The 21,648-nt window shown below is 38.6% G+C and overlaps 1 protein-coding gene and 1 pseudogene across 1 annotated transcript; both read left to right on the top strand.

Annotated features, from left to right (window-relative positions):
- The window catches only part of LOC122331375, a 2,189-nt pseudogene extending 1,544 nt beyond the window's left edge, over window positions 1-645 (top strand).
- Window positions 646-5,191: 4,546 nt separating this feature from the next.
- On the top strand, window positions 5,192-19,434 carry LOC122342077 (myosin heavy chain, fast skeletal muscle-like). Its single transcript, XM_043235849.1, has 39 exons — window positions 5,192-5,395; window positions 5,477-5,620; window positions 5,695-5,851; window positions 6,762-6,789; window positions 6,892-7,003; window positions 7,076-7,168; window positions 7,247-7,310; window positions 7,380-7,478; window positions 7,567-7,670; window positions 7,985-8,123; window positions 8,886-9,004; window positions 9,090-9,239; window positions 9,386-9,556; window positions 10,095-10,404; window positions 10,494-10,567; window positions 10,645-10,732; window positions 10,827-10,944; window positions 11,222-11,345; window positions 11,454-11,590; window positions 11,966-12,221; window positions 12,459-12,701; window positions 12,783-12,959; window positions 13,036-13,181; window positions 13,253-13,343; window positions 13,428-13,817; window positions 13,903-14,029; window positions 14,103-14,221; window positions 14,304-14,500; window positions 15,684-15,867; window positions 16,045-16,210; window positions 16,301-16,425; window positions 16,506-16,814; window positions 17,138-17,341; window positions 18,039-18,164; window positions 18,384-18,554; window positions 18,631-18,735; window positions 18,807-18,902; window positions 19,021-19,155; window positions 19,276-19,434. Exons 1-39 carry the CDS (start codon window positions 5,192-5,194, stop codon window positions 19,297-19,299), a joined length of 5,826 nt encoding a protein of 1,941 aa, XP_043091784.1. The 3' UTR covers window positions 19,300-19,434.
- Window positions 19,435-21,648: the final 2,214 nt, after the last annotated feature.

Below are 21,648 nucleotides of genomic sequence, written 5' to 3'. Positions count from 1 at the left end.
CCAGCACGCATGTTTTGTTAAAGACACTGAGACGTGCATTAAAAAGGTCAATCGGTTGTTTCCTGTCTTTGAGCAAATAATGCTGTGAACTGATGAAGAAGATGAGGAGTGTAAAGTGTGAGATGAAGCTTGCTGCCGGTTTGTGTTCAGATGCTGCTGCTGCTGCTCCTGAGCTCAACATCCTCCGTCCGTCCAGAGAAGAGCTGAGCTCCAGTAAAGTCTCTCTGCTGTGTCTGATCAGTCACACGTCTGGGGCTTTCGCTGATGTGCGTTGGCTTGTGAACGGAACTCGGTCACCGAAGGCGTCTTCACTGGATCTGCTGAACGGCAGCCTGATAAGAAGTTCAAGATGAGCAGTTATTTAAGCATCGAGAGCTCAGTGTGGGACAAAGACACACAGCTGACGTGTGAAGTGACTGCGGCCTCAAAAACCTCCAGAAAAAGCATCAAGAAATCTGACTGCAGCGACTGAACCGATCGTCTGCTCTTCATTCAGGTCACAGAGATTCAGTTTTGCTTGCAGGAGAAGAAATGGATAGAATCTATTAAAGAAAGCGTGGGTTGCTTCATTTTCTGAAAGTCATTTTATGTTTGAATGTACATCATTGTGCTTCATAAACTCAAATAAACTGCATGTCAAGCAAACTTTCTTACTGATTTTTGTCCAGTGAATGTACCGAAGTATATTTTAGTTTATTCTTTTAGCATCAGTTTATTAAATTTATTCTGCAGCACTATAAAAAAAGCTTCAATTAAATATGATAAAATAATAACAATCAATAAAACAGTCCGATGAACACTACAGAAACTAGACAGAAAGTAACTGGCTGATTTCAAAGGATAAATATTATTTTGAAATGATCATAATGCTATGGATCAATACGATTTTGTATGCTATTTGTATGAATAGATCTAAACAGCGTGTTGAAGTTTATCTTGTATGGGACGCAGTGATGTGTGGAGATTGTCTTCAGTCCTGACGCACAGGAAACACCTGCTCTCATAATAATCATAACGCTCATCCAACCAGACAAGTGCATAACTGTCATGAACTGAGAAGAAGAATAAAGGACTAAAGAAATGATTGAAAATAACTAGCAAACAGATTACAAAGAGAGAGAGAGAGAGAGAAAAGAAAAAACAAACATATACACACATAACAATATAAATCCAATGTTTTAAAAATATACTAGGCTCCTCCCTCTTCATTCTCTTCAGTTTCTTTTAAAGCAGGTATCGAATCGCTCTCCTCTCTTCACTCTGTATCACACGCCATCTTCATCCTCCTCACCATCGCTCAGTCATGTGAGACGTCTCTAGACTGCACTTACAGACGCTCATGAATATGTCAGATGTGAGAGTTGTGCATCGGGGAAGGTGTGTGTTTATTCTGCAGGTGTCAGTGGAGTCACCGATAAGCTGACAGATTTTTATAATGTGTTGGTTGTGAGTTATATTACAAAAACTGTAGAGAGAACGTTTTCACACTAGATAATGCAGCAATAGAGAAGGTATAATGAGATTTTAGAGTGTGGATTGCACAACTTTATATGAACATGACATATAAGACATGCATTATTTGACAATTTGTTTTTTAAGTGAACAGCTTCCTTAAAAGAAAGTGGGGAGACAGCCGAATAATGGTTATCTATTAAAATGAAGACATATATCTTTAAGTGATACAAGAAGAGCTTTATATAAAGACCTAATGGAGGCTGAACTTCACTGTGCATTTTAATTATTATAATTAATGTTAGAGATTCTGTCTGCCGTGCTTTTTAATATTTATTTTCACATTTATTTATCACTCAAATAGTTTCTCCTTTATTATTTTGGCGGTGTACTTAAAATGACATGGCAATACTGCAACACAAATGTCATACCAATGAAGCTGACGACCCATTCCAGATGCAGTATTAAAGGCACACTGATTTTGGTGTCATGAACACTATGTAACGTTAGGTGGCTATTACACAGCGGTTGGCTCCGGCATAGGGGAGATGGTGTGCTGGGTTCGAATCCCAAACCCTGGGAACTTCACAAACGGTAGAGTAGACCCGACTAAGACACAGGAATTAACAATATTACAATAGACAATGGGGCAATCAGGGAAACACAAGTGTGGGGGAAAACACTAATTAAACTAAATGAAGACAGGAACTAGACCAAATAAGGGAAAACAGGAACAGAAACGGGGCAAAACTGGCCCATAATCGTGACAAACACAACAAGACAAGCAAAAAATGATGGTTGTCAATTCCAAATTGTGTTTAATTAAAGGTTACACAGTCCAAAACATGTATAAAGCGTATATGCTTGAATGGCAATTTGTTTCAAATCATGATTCTTCTACGATTCTGAACAGACATATAAACAAAATACATATACATTAATGGAAATCTGCACCTCTTCTGTGGCCAATGATCTCATGACGATCCTTACTCCGCTTGACTTTGTATCAGATGCAGTGATCTGTGGAGACTTTATACAGGACAGGAAGTTCAGTCCTGACACACAGGAAACACCTGCTCTCACAATTAGCTCTATGAAAATGAGTTTTAACAGATTCTTATTTTCAATTATGAAAACAAATGATTTGGGTTTTTATTTACGTATTCAAATGAAAATGTGTGTCAAAGATCGATATATTGCGGTGATACCAAACATATTTAATAATTTCCATGTCTATAGGCCAAAAAAACCTCCAGCTTTTTACATTGCTGCTTGAAAAATATTTTAGATCACACACACACACACACACACACACACACACACACACACACACACACACACACACACATATATATAATATTATAATTCACTTCTAGAGCATGGTTCTACATGGAATTTAAATTTAAATAAAGGTTATATTTAGCACCAAATGTGTTCTGCTATATTGTTACAAGCCAAAGAAGCCTAACTTGGTTTTTCATGCTTGTAGGGACTACAGTTCACCAGCAGGTGACATCCTTACTTTATTTTCATAGCAGGCTTCTATAGGCCTATAAGTTTGACATGCTGAAATCAAAATCACATTAACTGTTGTGCACGAAAACGTCATGTTGACTACTTATACGAGCTAACCTGTTATTACTGCTATTACTATTCCAGGTTCATGCATAATACTGAGGTAAAAAGAATATGTTTAACTAAATCATTTTTTTTTTTCAAACAAATGTCATGGATCTGATGGGATAGGTGAGGTACACCACATGGCAGCATGTCAAGCTGTTGTTGGGGACTCCCAAAACCACAATATAAACCCATAACGGGGCACTTTGAACAAAAATAATGCCTAGATTAATGTGTAAAAATCAAGTAGAGAAGTAAATATGTTTCTCTTTCAGTTCGCCACGATTCCCTTGATTTTAGTCCAATTCTCACGTCAATAACAGCTCTGCAGGCTCCTCAGCCATCTGTCCCAGTATCCGTTTGGCATCCTGTGTCAAAACACACTCACGTGACATCATCAAAGTCCCTCTTTCCGAACATGTTAAACAGGATCAAAGCTCACTCTCAGAGGGCTATTTCTGGGACCTCACGCATCAGAGATCTCCTTAATGATCAGAAGAGGAAATATAGAGACACTTGTATGCACTCTACAGTAGGTGGTTTTTTTCTGTTCACCAAATGGAGTTGTGACAAATAATGATTGTTCCCAAACATGTCTCTGTCTTCCCTCGATCAGTTAAAAAGGCACACTGTTCAAACCCTATTTGCAAATCTCTCTTAAAAAGCGCCGTCATCGAGTAATGCACTCTGCAGTACCTTCAAAAAAAAAAGAATATGGCTGAATATCACACAATACTTCATTTTCCAAATGCCTTTCCATTTCAATTTGAGAGAACAGTCACAATTTACACTTTGCCGTCACAAAACATTGTAACTACCTCTTGTTCCCAAACGTTTTTCCTAGAAGAACTAACCGAGGCTCGACGTCAGTTCACTCACGGATGTCTTACAGTTAGTGTCCTCCACCAAGGATTTCCAGCATAAATGTCAAACAAACGTTCTGACAGATTAACACAGGTGAAGAATTGTGTAGAGTGTCAAACTGAGCTTTGTGGGAGGTATTTTTGGGTCTGGAGGCGCAAGTGGTCTGAATGATCAGCTCAGCGTCTGTCCTTGAACACGGAAGTCAATGTTTGGAGAAGGATTTAAAGTGTTCTTAACGTGACAACAATAGTTCCCATTGTGCTTTACAGCGTTAGGAATGACTGATACGATACGCAGAGAGAACCAAAAATGCATAGGACAAGACAAAACGAATGGCCTTTTCCTCTCACAATGCAAGTTCTATTCAAAATAAAGAGAGCATCTTAAACCGTCCATGCAAAATATCTATTTGCTGTTGCGTTGATTGATTACGGGATGATTATATTTAACCTTTGACATATTTTCAAATTCTAACTTCATTAACATTTCAAATTATATTTACTGTTAGCAGTCTTGTCCTGAAGAAGAATGAACTAGAGGTTTGTTATTACAGATAAAAACAAAGGAAGCGCAGGCACGCACATTTAAATCCAGATCTTTGAACATTGCTACCTGATCCCGGTGACACATTCAATTAGCCTTTGAATTTCCGAGGCTATAGAAAGATAAAGATAGCGTGACATGATTAAGGTTTGAATAGAATTGCATGTCCAAATATAGAGGGTGATTTCTGCTGCTCTAGCACGTCTTAATAAAAGGGCACTTCTGGCTGTGTTAAGGAGACTCTCTGTCAGTTCGTGGATACCTGCGGTAAGATAACTTTTTCATTCAGTTTCTTTCATTGCTTCATACAAAAGTTATTTATAAATTATTTATTTATTTAATTATTTTCCTAAATTAGAGAAAGTATTTTTTATAAGCATAATACGTGTCATTTGCTATCTATATTCTGAAGAAGATGCTAGGTTGTTTCAACCCTGCCTTGGGTTAGATATGGACTTACATTTTTAAATCAAATATTTAACAAAAAAGTTGGGTTAGTCTGTTTTGAAAACAACCCAGCAGTTTTATGAAATATATAATAATGTACACTTTTCACACTTTCATATAATGTTTATATTTTTCAGCGTAATCAATATTGCACTACTGAGGAAAACTAGCAAAGGTATTGTCTAATTTTTCCACTTATGTTTCTGTTCTCTTGATTGCATAATATTTTCACGAGGTGAGTGTTGTTTTACAGTTTTGGGACGTCATGAGCACCGATGCAGAAATGGCCCAATACGGGCCAGCTGCAATCTACCTCCGCAAGCCCGAGAAGGAGCGCGTTGAAGCTCAGAACCGGCCGTTTGATGCCAAGACAGCCTGTTTCGTTCCCGATGCCAAAGAGCTGTACATTAAAGGTGTCATTCAAAATAGAGAAGGAGGCAAGTCTACAGTCCAGACTGAGGCTGGGGAGGTGAGACGCCAAGAAATCGGTTTTAAACGTTCACTTAAAATGCATACAATCTGTGGTGAAATGGTAGTATTTTCCCTGCAGACTGTGACGGTGAAGGATGAGGAATGTCACCCGATGAATCCACCCAAGTATGATAAAATTGAGGACATGGCCATGATGACCCACCTCAACGAGCCCTCTGTGCTGTTTAACCTCAAAGATCGTTACGCGGCATGGATGATTTATGTGAGGAACGCCCTGGTTCTGAAAAATGCTCAGATCGGAGCACTTAATATCATTTTAATGATTTGTCTCTGCAGACCTACTCCGGGCTCTTCTGTGTTACGGTGAATCCGTACAAGTGGCTGCCGGTGTATAACTCGGAGGTGGTGGTGGCTTACAGGGGCAAGAAGCGCATGGAGGCGCCCCCTCACATCTTCTCCGTGTCTGACAATGCTTATCAGAATATGCTCACAGGTGGGTCTAATTCAGAACAACATTAGTGACGCATTTATTAAGCTTTATAACCTGCTTTCAGTGACGACTTCCAGTTTTACAATGACGTGCAAACTTCTATTAACAATAAATGAAGCTGTCTGCGCAACAGATTTACATTTTCATTTCATCAAGCTGGGACTCGTTTAAATGCCTCTGAATAGCCATTATGTTCACGTGCTCCACAAGTGTCACGATGCTCAATTTGTAAGATTAACATCTTTAATTGCTAGAGGACAATTTAGGTATATGATTAGGAATTCAGATGCCTAAATACCATAGGCTATAAACGAACTACACCGCAGTAACGTGACTTTAAGCTTCTGACAATTCCTTTAGTGTTTATTTAAAAGTCACACCATAGTTACCACTGATAGCTATAGATATTGTAGAATCTTAATTTCTCTTCAGAGCCATTTTGGAGAATATCCAAGCAAACTGCATACTCTTTTCTGTGTCAGCTGCAACAAAAGGATACATTTTCTGCGTGTGTTTATGCTTTGATTTGAATGACAATGTCTTTTGCATCAAAAAAGCATCTTGAGCTTGTGCTCCCCAGACCATATTAATCAAAAACCTATTAAAAAAACCCATTGACTTCAGGATATTGGAACTGGAAGTGCTAAAATGTAACTTGTTTCCTTGCATCCAGTGCCAGTCATTTACAGTTACTTTAGCCGTGCAAAATCAGTCTCCAATCAGTTTCCTGCTTCATAACGCAACACTACTGAAAAATCATGGTTCTAACCTTTACGCCTTCACAAGGCATAAAAATATTCTAAATGATAAACTGTTCATTGAATACACAGGGGTGCACAAAAGACAACATTACCATTGCATTCTAAACAATCCATGCAAGAGATTGCCATTATTTCTTCTGTTTTATTTGTAGACCGTGAGAATCAGTCTGTCCTGATTACGTAAGTCACGATCAATGGCCTTGACTGTGCTATAACTCTCAAATGATAGATGACTAGCTGTGACGCTCCAGCTGTGTAACCGTGTAACCGTGTCATTTCCAGCGGAGAATCCGGCGCAGGAAAGACTGTGAACACCAAACGCGTCATTCAGTACTTTGCGACAATCGCAGTGTCTGCAGACAAGAAGAAAGAGGCAGCGCAAGGAAAAATGCAGGTGAGGGAATGATACGATCAGCGGGCCCGATTTTCAGCATCGGTCATATTTTACTGAAATCTTCCCTCACAGGGGACGCTGGAAGATCAAATCATTTCTGCCAACCCTCTGCTTGAAGCTTTCGGGAATGCCAAAACTGTGAGGAACGACAACTCCTCACGCTTTGTGAGTTCAGCGGTTTTGTTGCCTTACTGTTAATTAGTCCATCAGCGTTTGCTTATCCTAAGCTTTCAACTCCAACAGGGGAAATTCATACGAATCCACTTTGGAACGACTGGAAAACTCGCCTCCGCTGATATCGAAACATGTAAGCCTTTTTGCAAGGCACCAAAATGATAAGCGCTTTCCACGTGGTAACTATGTGTTTGTTCTGTAGATTTGCTGGAGAAGTCCAGGGTGACGTTTCAGCTGGCGGATGAGAGGAGCTACCATATCTTCTATCAGGTCACCACGGGCCACAAGCCAGAGCTGATAGGCGAGTGTGTCGCACATAATCTCACACGACGGCCAATCATTTTTACGTTCTTTTTCGCACTTGACCTGTTTTTTTTCTTTCTCCTCAGACATGCTCCTCGTCACAACCAATCCCTACGATTTCCCCATGATCAGCCAAGGCCAGATCTCAGTGACCAGCATTAATGATAAGGAGGAGTTGGAGGCCACAGATGTAAGAAGCACTGAGAAACCCTGCATATCCAAATCCTTGTTTTACTTCTAATTCCTACGATTGCACGAACAATAAGAATTGAACCTAAAACACATTATGGCTTAGTGCAATTATAACACAAGTTAATATTGTATGTGCGAGTACTGTGTATATAATGAAGCACTGTGTTCAATTACACGTGTACACGTGAGCAATTTAGGATCCAGCGTTCTCAGTATCTCAGAGAGGCCCTGCACAGCAAACCTGGAGCTTCAAAAAAAGTCACAGCTGCAGTTTTTTATCATAATAAAACACGATTCTCTAAAACTTTCCAGTCAGCTATTGATATCCTGGGCTTCACCATTGATGAGAAAGGCAGCATCTATAAGATGACAGGTGCAGTGATGCATTATGGGAACATGAAGTTTAAACAGAAGCAGCGTGAAGAACAAGCTGAACCCGACGGCACTGAAGGTAATCTAACAAATCTAAGCATTTATTACTTATAAGGCCTATCTATGATCTCTTTTGCATTCTTAACCTGCCAGGCTAAAATATTCTAATGCTATTTTATCATGTAGATGACCAGAACCATCAGTTGATCCAAAAATGTAAATACTGTAATGATTTACTCACACTTGTTCATAATTGCTTTCTTTTTAACAGAACGTGCATGCTGCTCTTTTCCATACAATGAATGTAATAGTGGAGAGATGCCTGTTTACATGTGCCACTTTAAATTAGCAAGTGATTCTGATTTCTATTGTTCATCAGCTGGGAATTTTTTTTTTCTGAAAATGATTATGATGTTAGTCTTTATCGTTATAGAACAATTTTAAGAACTGTATCTTTATCATTACGTTTATCGTGCTTGTTGTGAACGATGCTTTAATCCTAGTAACAGATCTTTTCTTCCATATTGTAACACGCATTTTGACAACTGTACAGAAAAATATCAATAACAAGCATTGAGAAAGCAGATTTTAAGGTAGATTTCCATTTCATGCTGACTTTAAAGAAGAAGCTACTGTACAGTCATTATTCACTTATATATTGCATAATTATGGCGCGGGAAGATTCATAGCAGCAGGTCTGATGTCAATAATGCATGAAATACAGGTTTGTTATTCGTGGTTCTGTACAAAGCTACACTAACAAAATCCACAGAGCGTTTTATGACTTTCATTAAAAAGGTGACATTTTTGTGAATTATGTAAGTATGTTTCTCTGTTGCAGTGGCAGATAAAGTCGCTTATCTGATGGGATTGAACTCTGCCGACTTGTTGAAAGCTCTTTGTTATCCCAGAGTGAAAGTTGGGAATGAGTACGTCACTAAAGGCCAGACCGTTCAACAAGTATGTGCTCCATATTCTTGTGACTCTACTTCAGTGGCATTTTCACACAATCTAGTTAACACTGTGATATCTATTAACCCCACAGGTCACGAATTCTGTCTTGGCCTTAGCAAAGTCCGTCTACGAGAAGATGTTCTTGTGGATGGTCGTCCGAATCAACCAGATGCTGGACACCAAGCAGCCTCGCGCTTTCTTCATTGGAGTACTTGACATTGCAGGATTTGAAATCTTTGATGTGAGCCGCACGTATTTGATAATTAATGTGTCAGGCTGTTGCGGCTGTGGGACGCTTTGATTCTGAAAATTAAATGAGGATTCTTTAATGCTTCTTGACTCACGAAAGTTCGCAAAATGATTCATAGTTTGATTGTTCTGAATTAGTTCAATAGCCTGGAGCAGCTGTGCATCAACTTCACCAATGAAAAACTGCAACAGTTCTTCAACCACCACATGTTTGTGCTCGAACAAGAAGAGTACAAGAAGGAGGGAATAGACTGGGAGTTCATAGACTTCGGAATGGATCTGGCCGCCTGTATTGAGCTTATTGAGAAGGTAGGCCATCTCAGGAAATTAATGGTGCTCACAGATGTGTGCAGTTTTCTCATTTTGTTTATTCTCCCCAGATCAGCACTCAGTCATGCCAGTAGCCTATAAAAAGTGTTTTATTCTACAAAATTATGGCTGGTTAAGATCACAGCACCCACCAAACGCTACTTACTTTTTCTGACTGTGAAAAGTACTATTGGGGTCAGATTTGAAATGAAATCCTCAAATTTTTCGGGAAAAATCTGTTGAGGTTTGCATTCATCAACAGTTTTTTCTTTCTTTCTTTTTTTCTTTCTTTAAATCATCTTTTGCAGATGATTTAAAAGAAATGAATAGCCAGGTATAGTTGAAGAGTGCACACATTCATGACTGCATTTTCTAAATCTTAAAATGGAATTAGTGATTTGGAAATCTGATTTTGATGTCCCATATGTGTATATATGCACTTTAACTTGACTTTTAATTTCTTCAGTTGTATATGAATAGCGTGTACTAAATATGATTTCCCAGTGTACACTTATGACTTAACCGTTTTGTCTGCCAGCCAATGGGAATCTTTTCCATTCTTGAAGAGGAGTGCATGTTCCCAAAGGCAACTGACACCTCCTTCAAGAACAAGCTGCATGACCAGCATCTGGGCAAAAACAATGCTTTCCAAAAGCCCAAGCCAATCAAAGGCAAGGCTGAAGCTCACTTCTCTTTAGTGCACTATGCGGGCACCGTCGACTACAACATCTCTGGCTGGCTAGACAAAAACAAGGACCCATTAAACGAGTCTGTTGTTCAGTTGTACCAGAAGTCATCAGTCAAGCTGTTGGCTAACTTGTACGCCTCCTTTTCCTCTGCTGAAGCAGGTAAATCATTCAGAAACATGTTTTTAGAGGTAAAAAACATTAAAAATAAAAATGATTTAACCATTAATCTATCACTTTTTGTTCCAAAGAGGCCAATAGCGGAGGCAAAAAAGCAGCCAAGAAGAAAGGAGGCTCTTTCCAGACGGTCTCAGCTGTTTTCAGAGTATGAAAACAGAGTTTTTATAGTTCTTATTTGCTTGTTAGTATTTGAAATAGCATGAACTATTTTACTTTTCACAGGAAAACCTAGGCAAGCTAATGACCAATTTGCGAAGCACACGTCCTCACTTTGTACGCTGCCTTATCCCCAATGAGGTGAAAACACCAGGTACATAAAAAAAGGTTTAATTTAACATTGTAGTTCAATGAAATGTGAAAAAATAATATTATATGCCTTTTTAATCGTTGACTCATACATACAGGGATAATGCACAATCATCTGGTTATTCACCAGTTACGCTGTAATGGCGTACTGGAAGGCATCAGGATTTGTAGGAAAGGTTTTCCAAGTAGGATCCTTTATGCTGACTTCAAGCAAAGGTAATTTAATGAGAATAATAAGCTCACTTTTGCAAATATTCGTCTTTACCTGGCCAATGTCTCATCCAACTATAACTCTCTCATAACAATCTTTTTCTTCTCTCATAAAACTAATTTCAAATTCAGATCAATATTTAATGTCCATTTATTTAGTATTTAACATTGTAATAAACTGAAAGGTTCAACACTTTATCATAATGACCAGCTTACTATGCACTTTTTCACATGCATCTAAAGTATGACGTATGATGTAACATCTATAATCTCACGGTCACAGGTACAGAATCCTTAATGCCAGTGCAATCCCAGAAGGACAGTTTATTGATGGAAAGAAGGCTTCTGAAAAGCTCTTGGGATCAATTGATATTGATCACACACAGTATAAGTTTGGCCACACAAAGGTCACACAAATTTTTCTTCTTACTGGCCTCAGTCTGTTATCAATTTTGAAAATGTCATTGAAAACATTCACTATTACAGAGCATACTGACACTTAATTCATCTAACAGGTGTTTTTCAAAGCGGGCCTATTGGGAACATTAGAGGAAATGCGAGATGAAAAATTGGCATCATTGGTATCCAGTATTCAGTCCTTATGCCGAGGATATCTCATGAGGAAAGAGTTTGAGAAGATGTATGCTCAAAAGTATGTTTTCAGAAATAATGCCAATATATCTGCCAATATACTATTACACATCTTTCATGTTCACATTAGTGTCAGTGAGATATTTTTTATATTTTGTAATAATTATTTTAATAATAATTATAATTGTAATGTTTTGTATTATCTTTTTTTTTAAGTTTTAGTTAAAGTTAATTTGTATTTATCATCATGTTTATTTATCATTTGTATTTTTTTTATGTCTGTACCATTTTTACTTTACTCATTAGTTTTTTTATACATTAATTTCAACTAAAACAAACACTGGTGACTATAGCATTAAGTTGTTTGTTTAATATTTAATTAAAACATTTTTTTTTTATTAAGCTATAATAAACCAGGTGTAAATTTTTTTTTCAGAGATGCAGTTTACACTTTACAATACAATCTCCGATCATTTATGAATGTAAAACACTGGCCATGGATGAAGCTGTTTTTTAAGATAAAGCCTCTCTTGAAGAGTGCTGAAACAGAGAAAGAGATGGCCACCATGAAGGAGGACTTTCTCAAGTGCAAAGATGAGCTTGCTAAAGCTGAGGCCAAACGCAAAGAGCTGGAAGAGAAAATGGTCTCTTTGATACAGGAGAAGAATGATCTGCTCTTACAAGTCCAAGCTGTTAGTGATTATTATTCTTAACTCATTTTTTATAATGTAACTTTTAATATTTTACCTTTGAAAAAAATGTGCATTTGTTGGAGCATGGCCCAGTGGTTACTAAAACATTGAGTTGTGGGTGTAAGTTCATAATTTCCAGACCCCTTTCTTGATAAAAATAGCAAAAGGCAAATCTAATGCAATAATACTGACAATTGAAAAACTCTCTTATTCAACTATCTTATTCAACACTCATAGGACAGTGAGAATCTCATAGATGCGGAAGAGAGGTGTGAAGGGCTGATAAAAAGCAAACTGCAGCTAGAGTCCAAGCTGAAAGAGCTGACAGAAAGACTGGATGATGAAGAAGAAATCAATTCAGAGCTGACGGCAAAGAAAAGGAAACTAGAGGATGAATGTTCTGAGCTAAAGAAAGACATTGATGATCTGGAGCTCACCTTGGCGAAAGTGGAAAAAGAAAAGCATGCGACTGAGAATAAGGTTTGAATATCCAAATGTATACATTCTTGCACAACTATATCTCATTGTCAGGTTTGATGGACAAACTATGGATTTTCACAGGTTAAAAACCTTACAGAGGAAATATCTAGCCAAGATGTAAATCTTGCAAAGCTGACAAAGGAAAAGAAAGCCCTCCAAGAAGCACATCAACAAGTTATTGATGATCTCCAGGCTGAGGAGGACAAAGTCAATACTTTGACCAAAACCAAAACCAAGCTTGAGCAACAAGTTGATGATGTGAGTATGGCATGTTAAAGCATGTTAAATATAAGAAGCTCATTTGAGATTTGTATTTTAATACTCTTTGAATTAGCTTGAAGGTTCCCTTGAGCAAGAGAAGAAGGCACGAATGGACCATGAGAGGGCCAAGAGGAAGTTGGAAGGGGACATGAAAATATCCCAAGAGTCCATCATGGACCTGGAAAATGACAAGCAACAAATGGAAGAGAAACTCAAAAAGTAATTACTGTTACGCATTGAAAAACATGTATTATTAACAAAGTGTATCAACTGTAAATTCCTTCTTCCAGAAAAGACTTTGAGATCAGTCACTTGTTAAGCAAAATAGAGGATGAGCAATCAATGGGTTCCCAGCTTCATAAGAAGATAAAAGAGCTCCATGTAAGCTGTTTCTGTGTTTTTCTTCAAGAAGTGCCAGCTGAAGATAAGTTAAGGCTCATTATTGAACCTTCTTTCCTGTCTAAGGCTCGCACTGAAGAATTAGAAGAGGAGATCGAGGCTGAGCGTGCAACTCGGGCCAAGGTGGATAAGCAGAGAGCTGATCTCTCCAGGGAACTTGAGGAGATTAGTGAGAAGCTGGAAGAAGCAGGTGGCGCTACTGCAGCCCAAGTTGAGACGAACAAGAAACGAGAGATTGAGTTTCAGAAGCTGCGGCGTGATCTCGAAGAGGCCAATCTACAACACGAGGCTACCGCAGCCACCCTGCGAAAGAAACATGCGGACAGCATGGCAGAGCTCGGAGAACAACTTGACAATCTCCAGCGAATCAAGCAGAAACTGGAGAAGGAGAAGAGCGAATGCAAGATGGAGATTGACGATTTAGCAGGCAACTTGATGGTCATAGCAAAAGCCAAGGTTTATAGATTATACCATTCTGTTAATCCTGACACCTAACAGAGAAAATGCCATTGTCTGAAACAGTATATCTGTAAATGTACAGGTTAACCTGGAGAAGATGTGCCATAATCTTGAAGACCAACTGTCTGAAGTGAATAGCAAAAACGAGGAGAACTTGCGACAAATAAATGACCTCAGCTCCCAGAAAGCCCGTCTTCAAAGTGAAAATGGTAGGCAGTGATTTGATCTAATGAATGTTATGTGCTGTTTGTTGCAGAGCATCTGACTTTGTTCATCCAACAGGAGAGTATTCCAGACAAACTGAGGAGAAGGATAGTCTGATCTCACAGTTGGTACGGGCCAAACAGGGCTTCACTCAGCAAATCGATGAACTGAAGAGGCAGCTTGAGGAGGAGTCAAAGGTAATGAAATGCTCAAGATAATATGGCATCAGAGCTAGCGATGCAACATGTGCCTCTAAACATTCATAATCTATCCTTATAGGCTAAGAATGCTCTAGCCCATGGCTTACAATCTGCACGTCATGACTGTGATCTCCTGAGGGAGCAGTTTGAAGAAGAACAGGAAGCCAAGGCTGAGCTTCAGCGAGGGTTGTCTAAAGCTAGCAGCGAATTAACTCAGTGGAGAACCAAATATGAGTCTGATGCTATTCACCGCACTGAGGAACTTGAGGAGGCCAAGTAAGACAAGAATGAGTTCGCAAGTTAATTGTGTGAAATCAAGTAGGGTGTGCTTCTGCAATTTTTCTGTCAATCAGATTTTACATTCTTATAAACATTCTTATTTTACTTAGGGTAAGTAATATTATTATTTAATATATGAGTGCTGTTTTTTAATGACTAACTAAGGAAATCTACTGAGGCACAACTGACTGAGGAACCATACTTGGTATAATCGCATTAGTTAACTTTGGCACTTGTCTGGAAAAGACTCTGACCAATCTTAATTTATATTGTTCATCCATCCATCTTCTACCACTATATCGTGGGGGCAGCAGTCTAAGTAGGGACGTTTAGACTTCCCTCTCCCCAGACACTTCCTCCAGCTCTTCTGGGGGAACACCAAGGCACTCCTAGGCCAGTCAAGAGACATAGTCCCTTCAGCGTGTCCTAGGTCTTCCCTGGGGCCTCCTCCCAGTGGGACATGAAGGGAACACTTTCATCGGGAGGCGCCCGGATGGCATCTGGAACAGATGGCCAAGCCACCTCAGCTGGCATCTCTCAATGTGGAGGAGCAGTGGGTCTTCTCCAAGCTCCTCCTAAGTGACTGAGCTCCTCACCCTATTTCTCAGGGAGTGCCCAGCCACCTTACGGAGGAAACTAATTTCGGCTGCTTGTATCTGGGATCTCATCCTTTTGGTCATGACCCAGAGCTCATGACCATAGGTGAGAGTAGGAACGTAGATCGACAGGTAACCGGTCACCACGACAGACCGGTACATCAACCACATCACTGCAGAAGCTAAACCAATCCGTCTGTCGATCTCTCGTTTCATCCTTCCCTCACTTGTGAACTCGTGAAGACTCGTGAAGATCCAAGATACTTAAACTCTTCCACTTGAGGCAGGAACTCCCCACCAACCATTTATATTGTAACAAAATTTACTTTTTTTTTTTGGGTTACAATATAATTGTATTATCCTTGTTGTTGCTATGTAACTGTAGTATGCACTTGTTCCTTAGGGGACAATAAATTTAAAGAAGGAACAACTCATTCATTTTCTGCTGATTTTAAGTGGTTTACAAGTGTGTTCAAAACCACATTAAATCAAGTACAAAGTATGTTCCTAACAATTTGGCAAGTGTGGTTTTAACAAGATTTGAAACGTTATTGTCCCTTATATTGTCTCATTAATCTTTGTAGAAAAAAGCTTGCTCAGCGCCTCCAAGAAGCGGAGGATCAAATAGAAGCAGCAAATGCAAAGTGTGCGTCACTGGAGAAAACCAAGCAGAGACTACAGAGTGAGGTGGAGGACCTCATGATAGATTTGGAAAGGGCAAATAACTCAGCAGTGAATTTAGACAAGAAGCAGAGGAATTTTGATAAGGTAAATAAAATGATTAATTTATAGTTTTTACTTTAAAAACTACAGTTTTACCTTACTGTATATTTACCCTTTGCTTGAATGAGAACAATACAATTGAATTTCGGACCTTCTGAAATTAAGCAACCATAATAGCCGTTGAGATTCTTGGGAAAGTGTTTCTCTTTTCTGACTTTGTAGATTTTGGTTGAATGGAAACAAAAATATGAAGAGTCACAGACAGAGCTGGAAGGTGCTCAGAAAGAGTCTCGATCATTGAGCACTGAGCTTTTTAAATTAAAGAACTCTTATGTGGAGACCTTGGACCATCTGGAAACTCTTAAACGAGAAAACAAGAATTTGCAGCGTAAGCTAATTGGGTTGATGAAACAAAGGATGTTCTCAATATCCATTTATTACATTAATCTAGCAATTGTTCCTGTTCTCTCATACACAGAGGAAATCTCAGATCTCACTGAACAGATAGGTGAGACTGGAAAAAGCATCCAGGAACTGGAGAAGGCCAGGAAGCAAATAGAGACAGAGAAATCAGAGATACAATGTGCACTAGAGGAGGCAGAGGTAAAGAGATGTTTAATAAGTTTGTAGTCTGCATACAGGTGAGGTTAATGTTTCAAAAAATGGATCATGATATGTTTTAGGCATCCCTGAACCATGAGGAATCTAAGATCCTCCGTGTACAACTAGAGTTCAACCAGCTTAAGGCTGACTTAGAAAGAAAGCTGGCGGAAAAGGATGAAGAGATTGAACAGCTGAAGAGAAACTCCCAGAGAGTCACAGACTCCATTCAAAGCACTCTGGATGCTGAGGTAAGAAGCAGGAATGATGCCCTGAGAGTCAAGAAGAAGATGGAGGGGGATCTCAATGAGATGGAGATACAGTTGAGCCATGCCAATCGCCTGGCTTCAGAAGCCCAGAGACAGCTTCGAAACCTTCAAGGACAACTCAAGGTGACTTGATTTGAAATCATAGTAACTAACATTTGAGCCGAACTATGGCTTAGAAGTTAATGGATGATGTTTTGAGATGAAGTTCAAATTCAGATGAAGATTATCCAGGTTCTACAAGTTTGCCAAAGTCTATAACATGTCCCAATTACATCCTATTAAATTCTTGTCATTTTCCGATTTGTTGAATTGGTGGTGAGGGTACAGCTGGTCAACCAGCACTGGTCTGTTTCTCACCTGCAGGTTTACCTGGTTGGCAAAATGGGAACCATGGAAACATATGATGCTAAGCAGTGACTAATCTGATTTGGTTCATGTCTCAACAGGATGTTCAGATTCACTTTGACGACTCTCTCAGAGAACAGGAGGACATGAAGGAACAGCTAGCAATGTCTGAACGTAGGAGCTTACTGATGCAGGCTGAGATTGAAGAACTGAGAGTATCTGTGGAACAAACTGAGAGGAGCCGGAAAATAGCTGAGCAGGAGCTGACAGATGCCAGTGAACGAGTGGGACTCCTGCACGCCCAGGTTAGCCAAGTTATGGGGTTCCGGCTTTAATGCAGCCTAACAATCCTTTAATGGATTTGAGTAATAGAAGTGTATTAGTGTGCTATGTGTAAGCCTGGTTAAAGATGTGTTTTTAATGCAGACTTAAACTGACTCAGTGTGTCTGCCTCCCGAACAGTGTTAGGTAGATTGTTCTAGAGTTTGGGTGCTAAATAGGAAAAGGATCTGATACCCGCAGTCGATTTTGATATTCTAGGTATTATCAAATGGCCAGAGTTTCGAGAATGCAGTGTGCGTGGAGGACTATAATGGGATAACAGCTAGCTCAAGTACTGAGGAGATAAACCATTCAGGGCTTTAAAAGTAATTAACACAAAAATCTATAAAAAAAAAAATCTAAAATCTATACAATGTTTGAAAGGGAGCCATTGCAGTGTTAACGGAACCAGGCTAATACACATCCTGGTTCTAGTAAGGACTCTAGCTGCTGCTTTTTGGATAAAGCATAACAAATTGATGTTGAGAGCACAGGTCGCAATTTAGATATGTTTCTGAGATAGTAAAATGCATTTTTACAGATGGTAGAAACATGGCTTTCAAAGGAAAGACTGCTATCAAACAGCACACCTAGGTTCCTAACTGATGAAGAAGAAATAATTGCTTTGACATAAAAACACACAAGTCTTTTATAAAGTACCATCTACCTCCACTTTTTCAGAATACTAGCCTTCTGCACACCAAGAAAAAGCTTGAAGCTGATATTTCCCAGCTCCAGAGTGAAGTGGAGGAATCTGCTCAGGAGTCAAGGAATGCAGAGGAAAGGGCTAAGAAAGCCATAACTGATGTAAGTAGATTATGACTTATTTTAATTGAATTGAAATTTAATGAATTGAATTTAATGCTTTGTTCTCAACTACTAATGTTCTGCCACAGAATCAAGCATTGCTAAGCATTATGATAAAGCTTGGTTCATAGGTCTGTTGGGTCAGTTTCTTAAAACAACTAAACTGCTCCGGAAGTATGTTTCGATCAAAATTTTCGCTGTTTTTACTTCCCTTTGAAGGCTGCAATGATGTCTGAGGAGCTCAAAAAAGAGCAAGACACCAGTGCACACCTGGAGCGAATGAGGAAGAGCCTGGAGGCCACAATCAAAGACCTGCAGAATCGTTTGGATGAAGCAGAAAACTTAGCCCTGAAGGGTGGGAAGAAACAACTCCAGAAACTGGAATCCAGGGTTTGTAGGCGTCAGGTCAAACAACCACATGGATCATATGAATGTTTTCGGTACTACACTGTTACCTGTTGTTCAGGTCCGCGAACTGGAGAATGAGCTGGATGCTGAACAAAAGCGTGGAGCTGATGCTATCAAAGGCACTCGGAAATATGAAAGAAAAATGAAGGAGCTTACCTACCAGGTATGTAGTAGACATCTGAGCTGCTGGTTGTCCAGTAGATTAATAAGTGACAATATTGTTTTTATATATAGTCTGAGGAGGACAAGAAGACAGTTAACAAACTTCAGGATCTGGTAAACAAACTTCAAATAAAAGTCAAGGCCTACAAGAGACAAGCAGAGGAGGCTGTAAGTCAAAATACTTAATAATTTGACTTTATAAATGCTCAGCTCTGCAAACTCAGTCAGTCATTGCATAATAGGAGGATGCTTTAATAATGTTAATGTTTTAATAATGTTTTAATAGGAAGAACAAGCCAATGTGCATCTATCGCGGTGGAGGAAGACCCAGCATGAGCTTGAACAGGCCGAGGAGAGAGCAGACATAGCTGAGTCTCAGGTCAACAAGATGAGAGCAAGGAACCGGGATCTGGGAGCAAAGGTGAGTGGATCTCTTGAGCTGTTTGTGGAGCCAGTTGCTTTTCATAATATGCACTGCAGTGTGGGATGGAAAGTTGTGGGAGATTAAGAAGATTAAAATATTTTTCCTCTTTGTTAACAGGGGCAAGAAAACCGAATGGAGTAGAAGATTCATAGTCCATGTGTCTTCACACAGTAATGAAAGCAGCATGTCTGGAACAGTTGTAGGTCACTAGTAACCATTTTTCTTAGAATATTCATTAAGCTAAACTGTTTAATGCTAACATTTCTGGAAGTGAAAGCAGAAACAATTTGATATGTCATGTGACTACTGATAAACATCCATGTGTCTCAAACACACACACACACACACACACACACACACACACACACATAAAAACTAAATAAAAATTGTAATTAAACTTCTTATTCTATTAATGCACTGCAAATCAGTCAAGTAATTGGAATTTAACCAATCTGAAATGTTTGTAGTATTGATTTACTCACTATTTAAGTGTAAGATACTATATGTTTATTGCAAAATTATCAATCATATTCATAAAGGTGAGTTGTTTGAAAATGGAGAAATATTGACTCATTGCTTCATTCACAGTGCTTTGTGGGAGTGGGCATTCACTGCTGAGTTCTTTTGGCACTTTTCCTGTTTCCGTGGAAACAGTCACCTCTCTGATTGGTGGATCTCTTCGGATTATGGGTAGTGTAGTTTTTCACATGGAAATGCTCAATTAAACTTACTGTAGGTGTAACTTGATAAGCAAATGCAATCATCAATTATCTCTACAGAGGAAATAAAGGGGGTTTACTCCCATTTTGTTCTTGGACAGCAATGCTGATAAATACTAAAAAAAAAACAGTATCAGGTAGAATTGGGCAAGTTTTATTCAAGATATTTCACTCATGATTTGGCCCAGAATTTCAGCCATTTTAATTATTTCATATTTAAAAATGTATTATAGATTTTAAAATGAAACACTTAGATTAGACTTAGATTAATTTGATCACGTAAAATGCATTGCATATTTAAAATTCATACTTACTGTACACCATAACTTACAAATGATTAAAAAAGCAACTGAAACGCCTGAAAAGTGGATAATTCTGTTTTTTAAAGTAATTTAATGAATAAACGAAAGGAGCAGATTTATCTTCATCAAATTTATTTATTTTTTTTTTACATAAAATTCAGATCCACATTTACAGTGTTTATGATGTTAATGGTTACTTTGCAGAGTGGTATCTGACATAAACAAATTTGCATTATTATTCCTAACCATTATCATTCATAATAAGTATTCTTTCTTATGCAACCTAGATTTTGTGCAGTTCTAGCATATATCAAACAAATTACACAGAGGTAAAAATGCTGAGCTCAGGTCTTTTATACCCACATAGAGAGGAAAACTCAATATTTTTCAGTAACCCATTTTGGATCTTGACCTCTATAAATAAATTAATGTCATCATTACTGTACAAAATAAAGCTCTTTTAAATCTATACCAAAAAAAAGAACAAATACTGCACATGAATAAGAATGTTAGATTATCGAAACTGAGAGCTTTGACATGATGTTGCCTTTATGCGTGTCCCAACTTCTATATCAATAAAGTGAAGCAATTTGTGTGCAGCTTTCTTCTTGTTTATCTTGTTTGATAGAAATATGAATTTAAGATGTCATACGGGTTAGATAAGGTGAAACATAGCCTACTTATGTTCGTGTCTGTATGATATGAGAACGGCACATTTATAGACTGCTGCTTCTCAGATTAGACACCAACTTGTTCTGGTTTTCTTATGAATCAAGGAAAATGAATTATTCATGATATTTTGCAGATGCATAAGCATTCATGAATAATGGGAAAGACGTATATCAGAGGGTAAAGAGAGTAGTAGGGTCTAGATAGTCTTACAGAGTAATAGTTTTTACTGCATCAACCGCATTGCATGTTTTTTTGGTAAAAAAAAACATCCTCTTAGACAGGACGGGGCCATCTGATATGTAAACTTTGTGGTCATGAATTCCAGTTGTCCAAAAGTAATAATGGCCTTAAAACATTTAACATTAAACAAAAAGCAAAATATACAGTTCTTCTCAAAGTTGGCTTGCTAAAACTCAATGTCTTTATAAAAACCAATGCCATAAACATTCAGATTCATGTAGAATAGCACAGATGGTCTGTTTGCAGTCTGTGGGGCGTCGTATAAGGCTAAATCCTGGGACGGTTACGTTTGGAAACGTCCAGTTTTTTCTTCCCACTTCTACAAGCTGAGCAACTTTAGTCAGCAGAAACAGAAGCACATATTAGTTCATGTTTTTGAAATGCGATATATCACACCCAGAAGCCATTAAATATTCTAAAGCTTCATAATGCATTACTCATATTAATAATCGAGATTGCATCTAGCCGGAGAACATGGTGAATTACACCCACGTGGAAATGACTGGCTTGTTTTCATTGTGCGAGTGGAATACTCATTACCGTACAGCACAGCCAGC

This window comes from Puntigrus tetrazona, chromosome 3 (genome assembly GCF_018831695.1).
Source record: "Puntigrus tetrazona isolate hp1 chromosome 3, ASM1883169v1, whole genome shotgun sequence".
NCBI classification, from domain to species: domain Eukaryota; kingdom Metazoa; phylum Chordata; class Actinopteri; order Cypriniformes; family Cyprinidae; genus Puntigrus; species Puntigrus tetrazona.
Note: the sequence above shows the minus strand (reverse complement) of the source record. Positions and strands in the feature narration are given on the sequence as shown.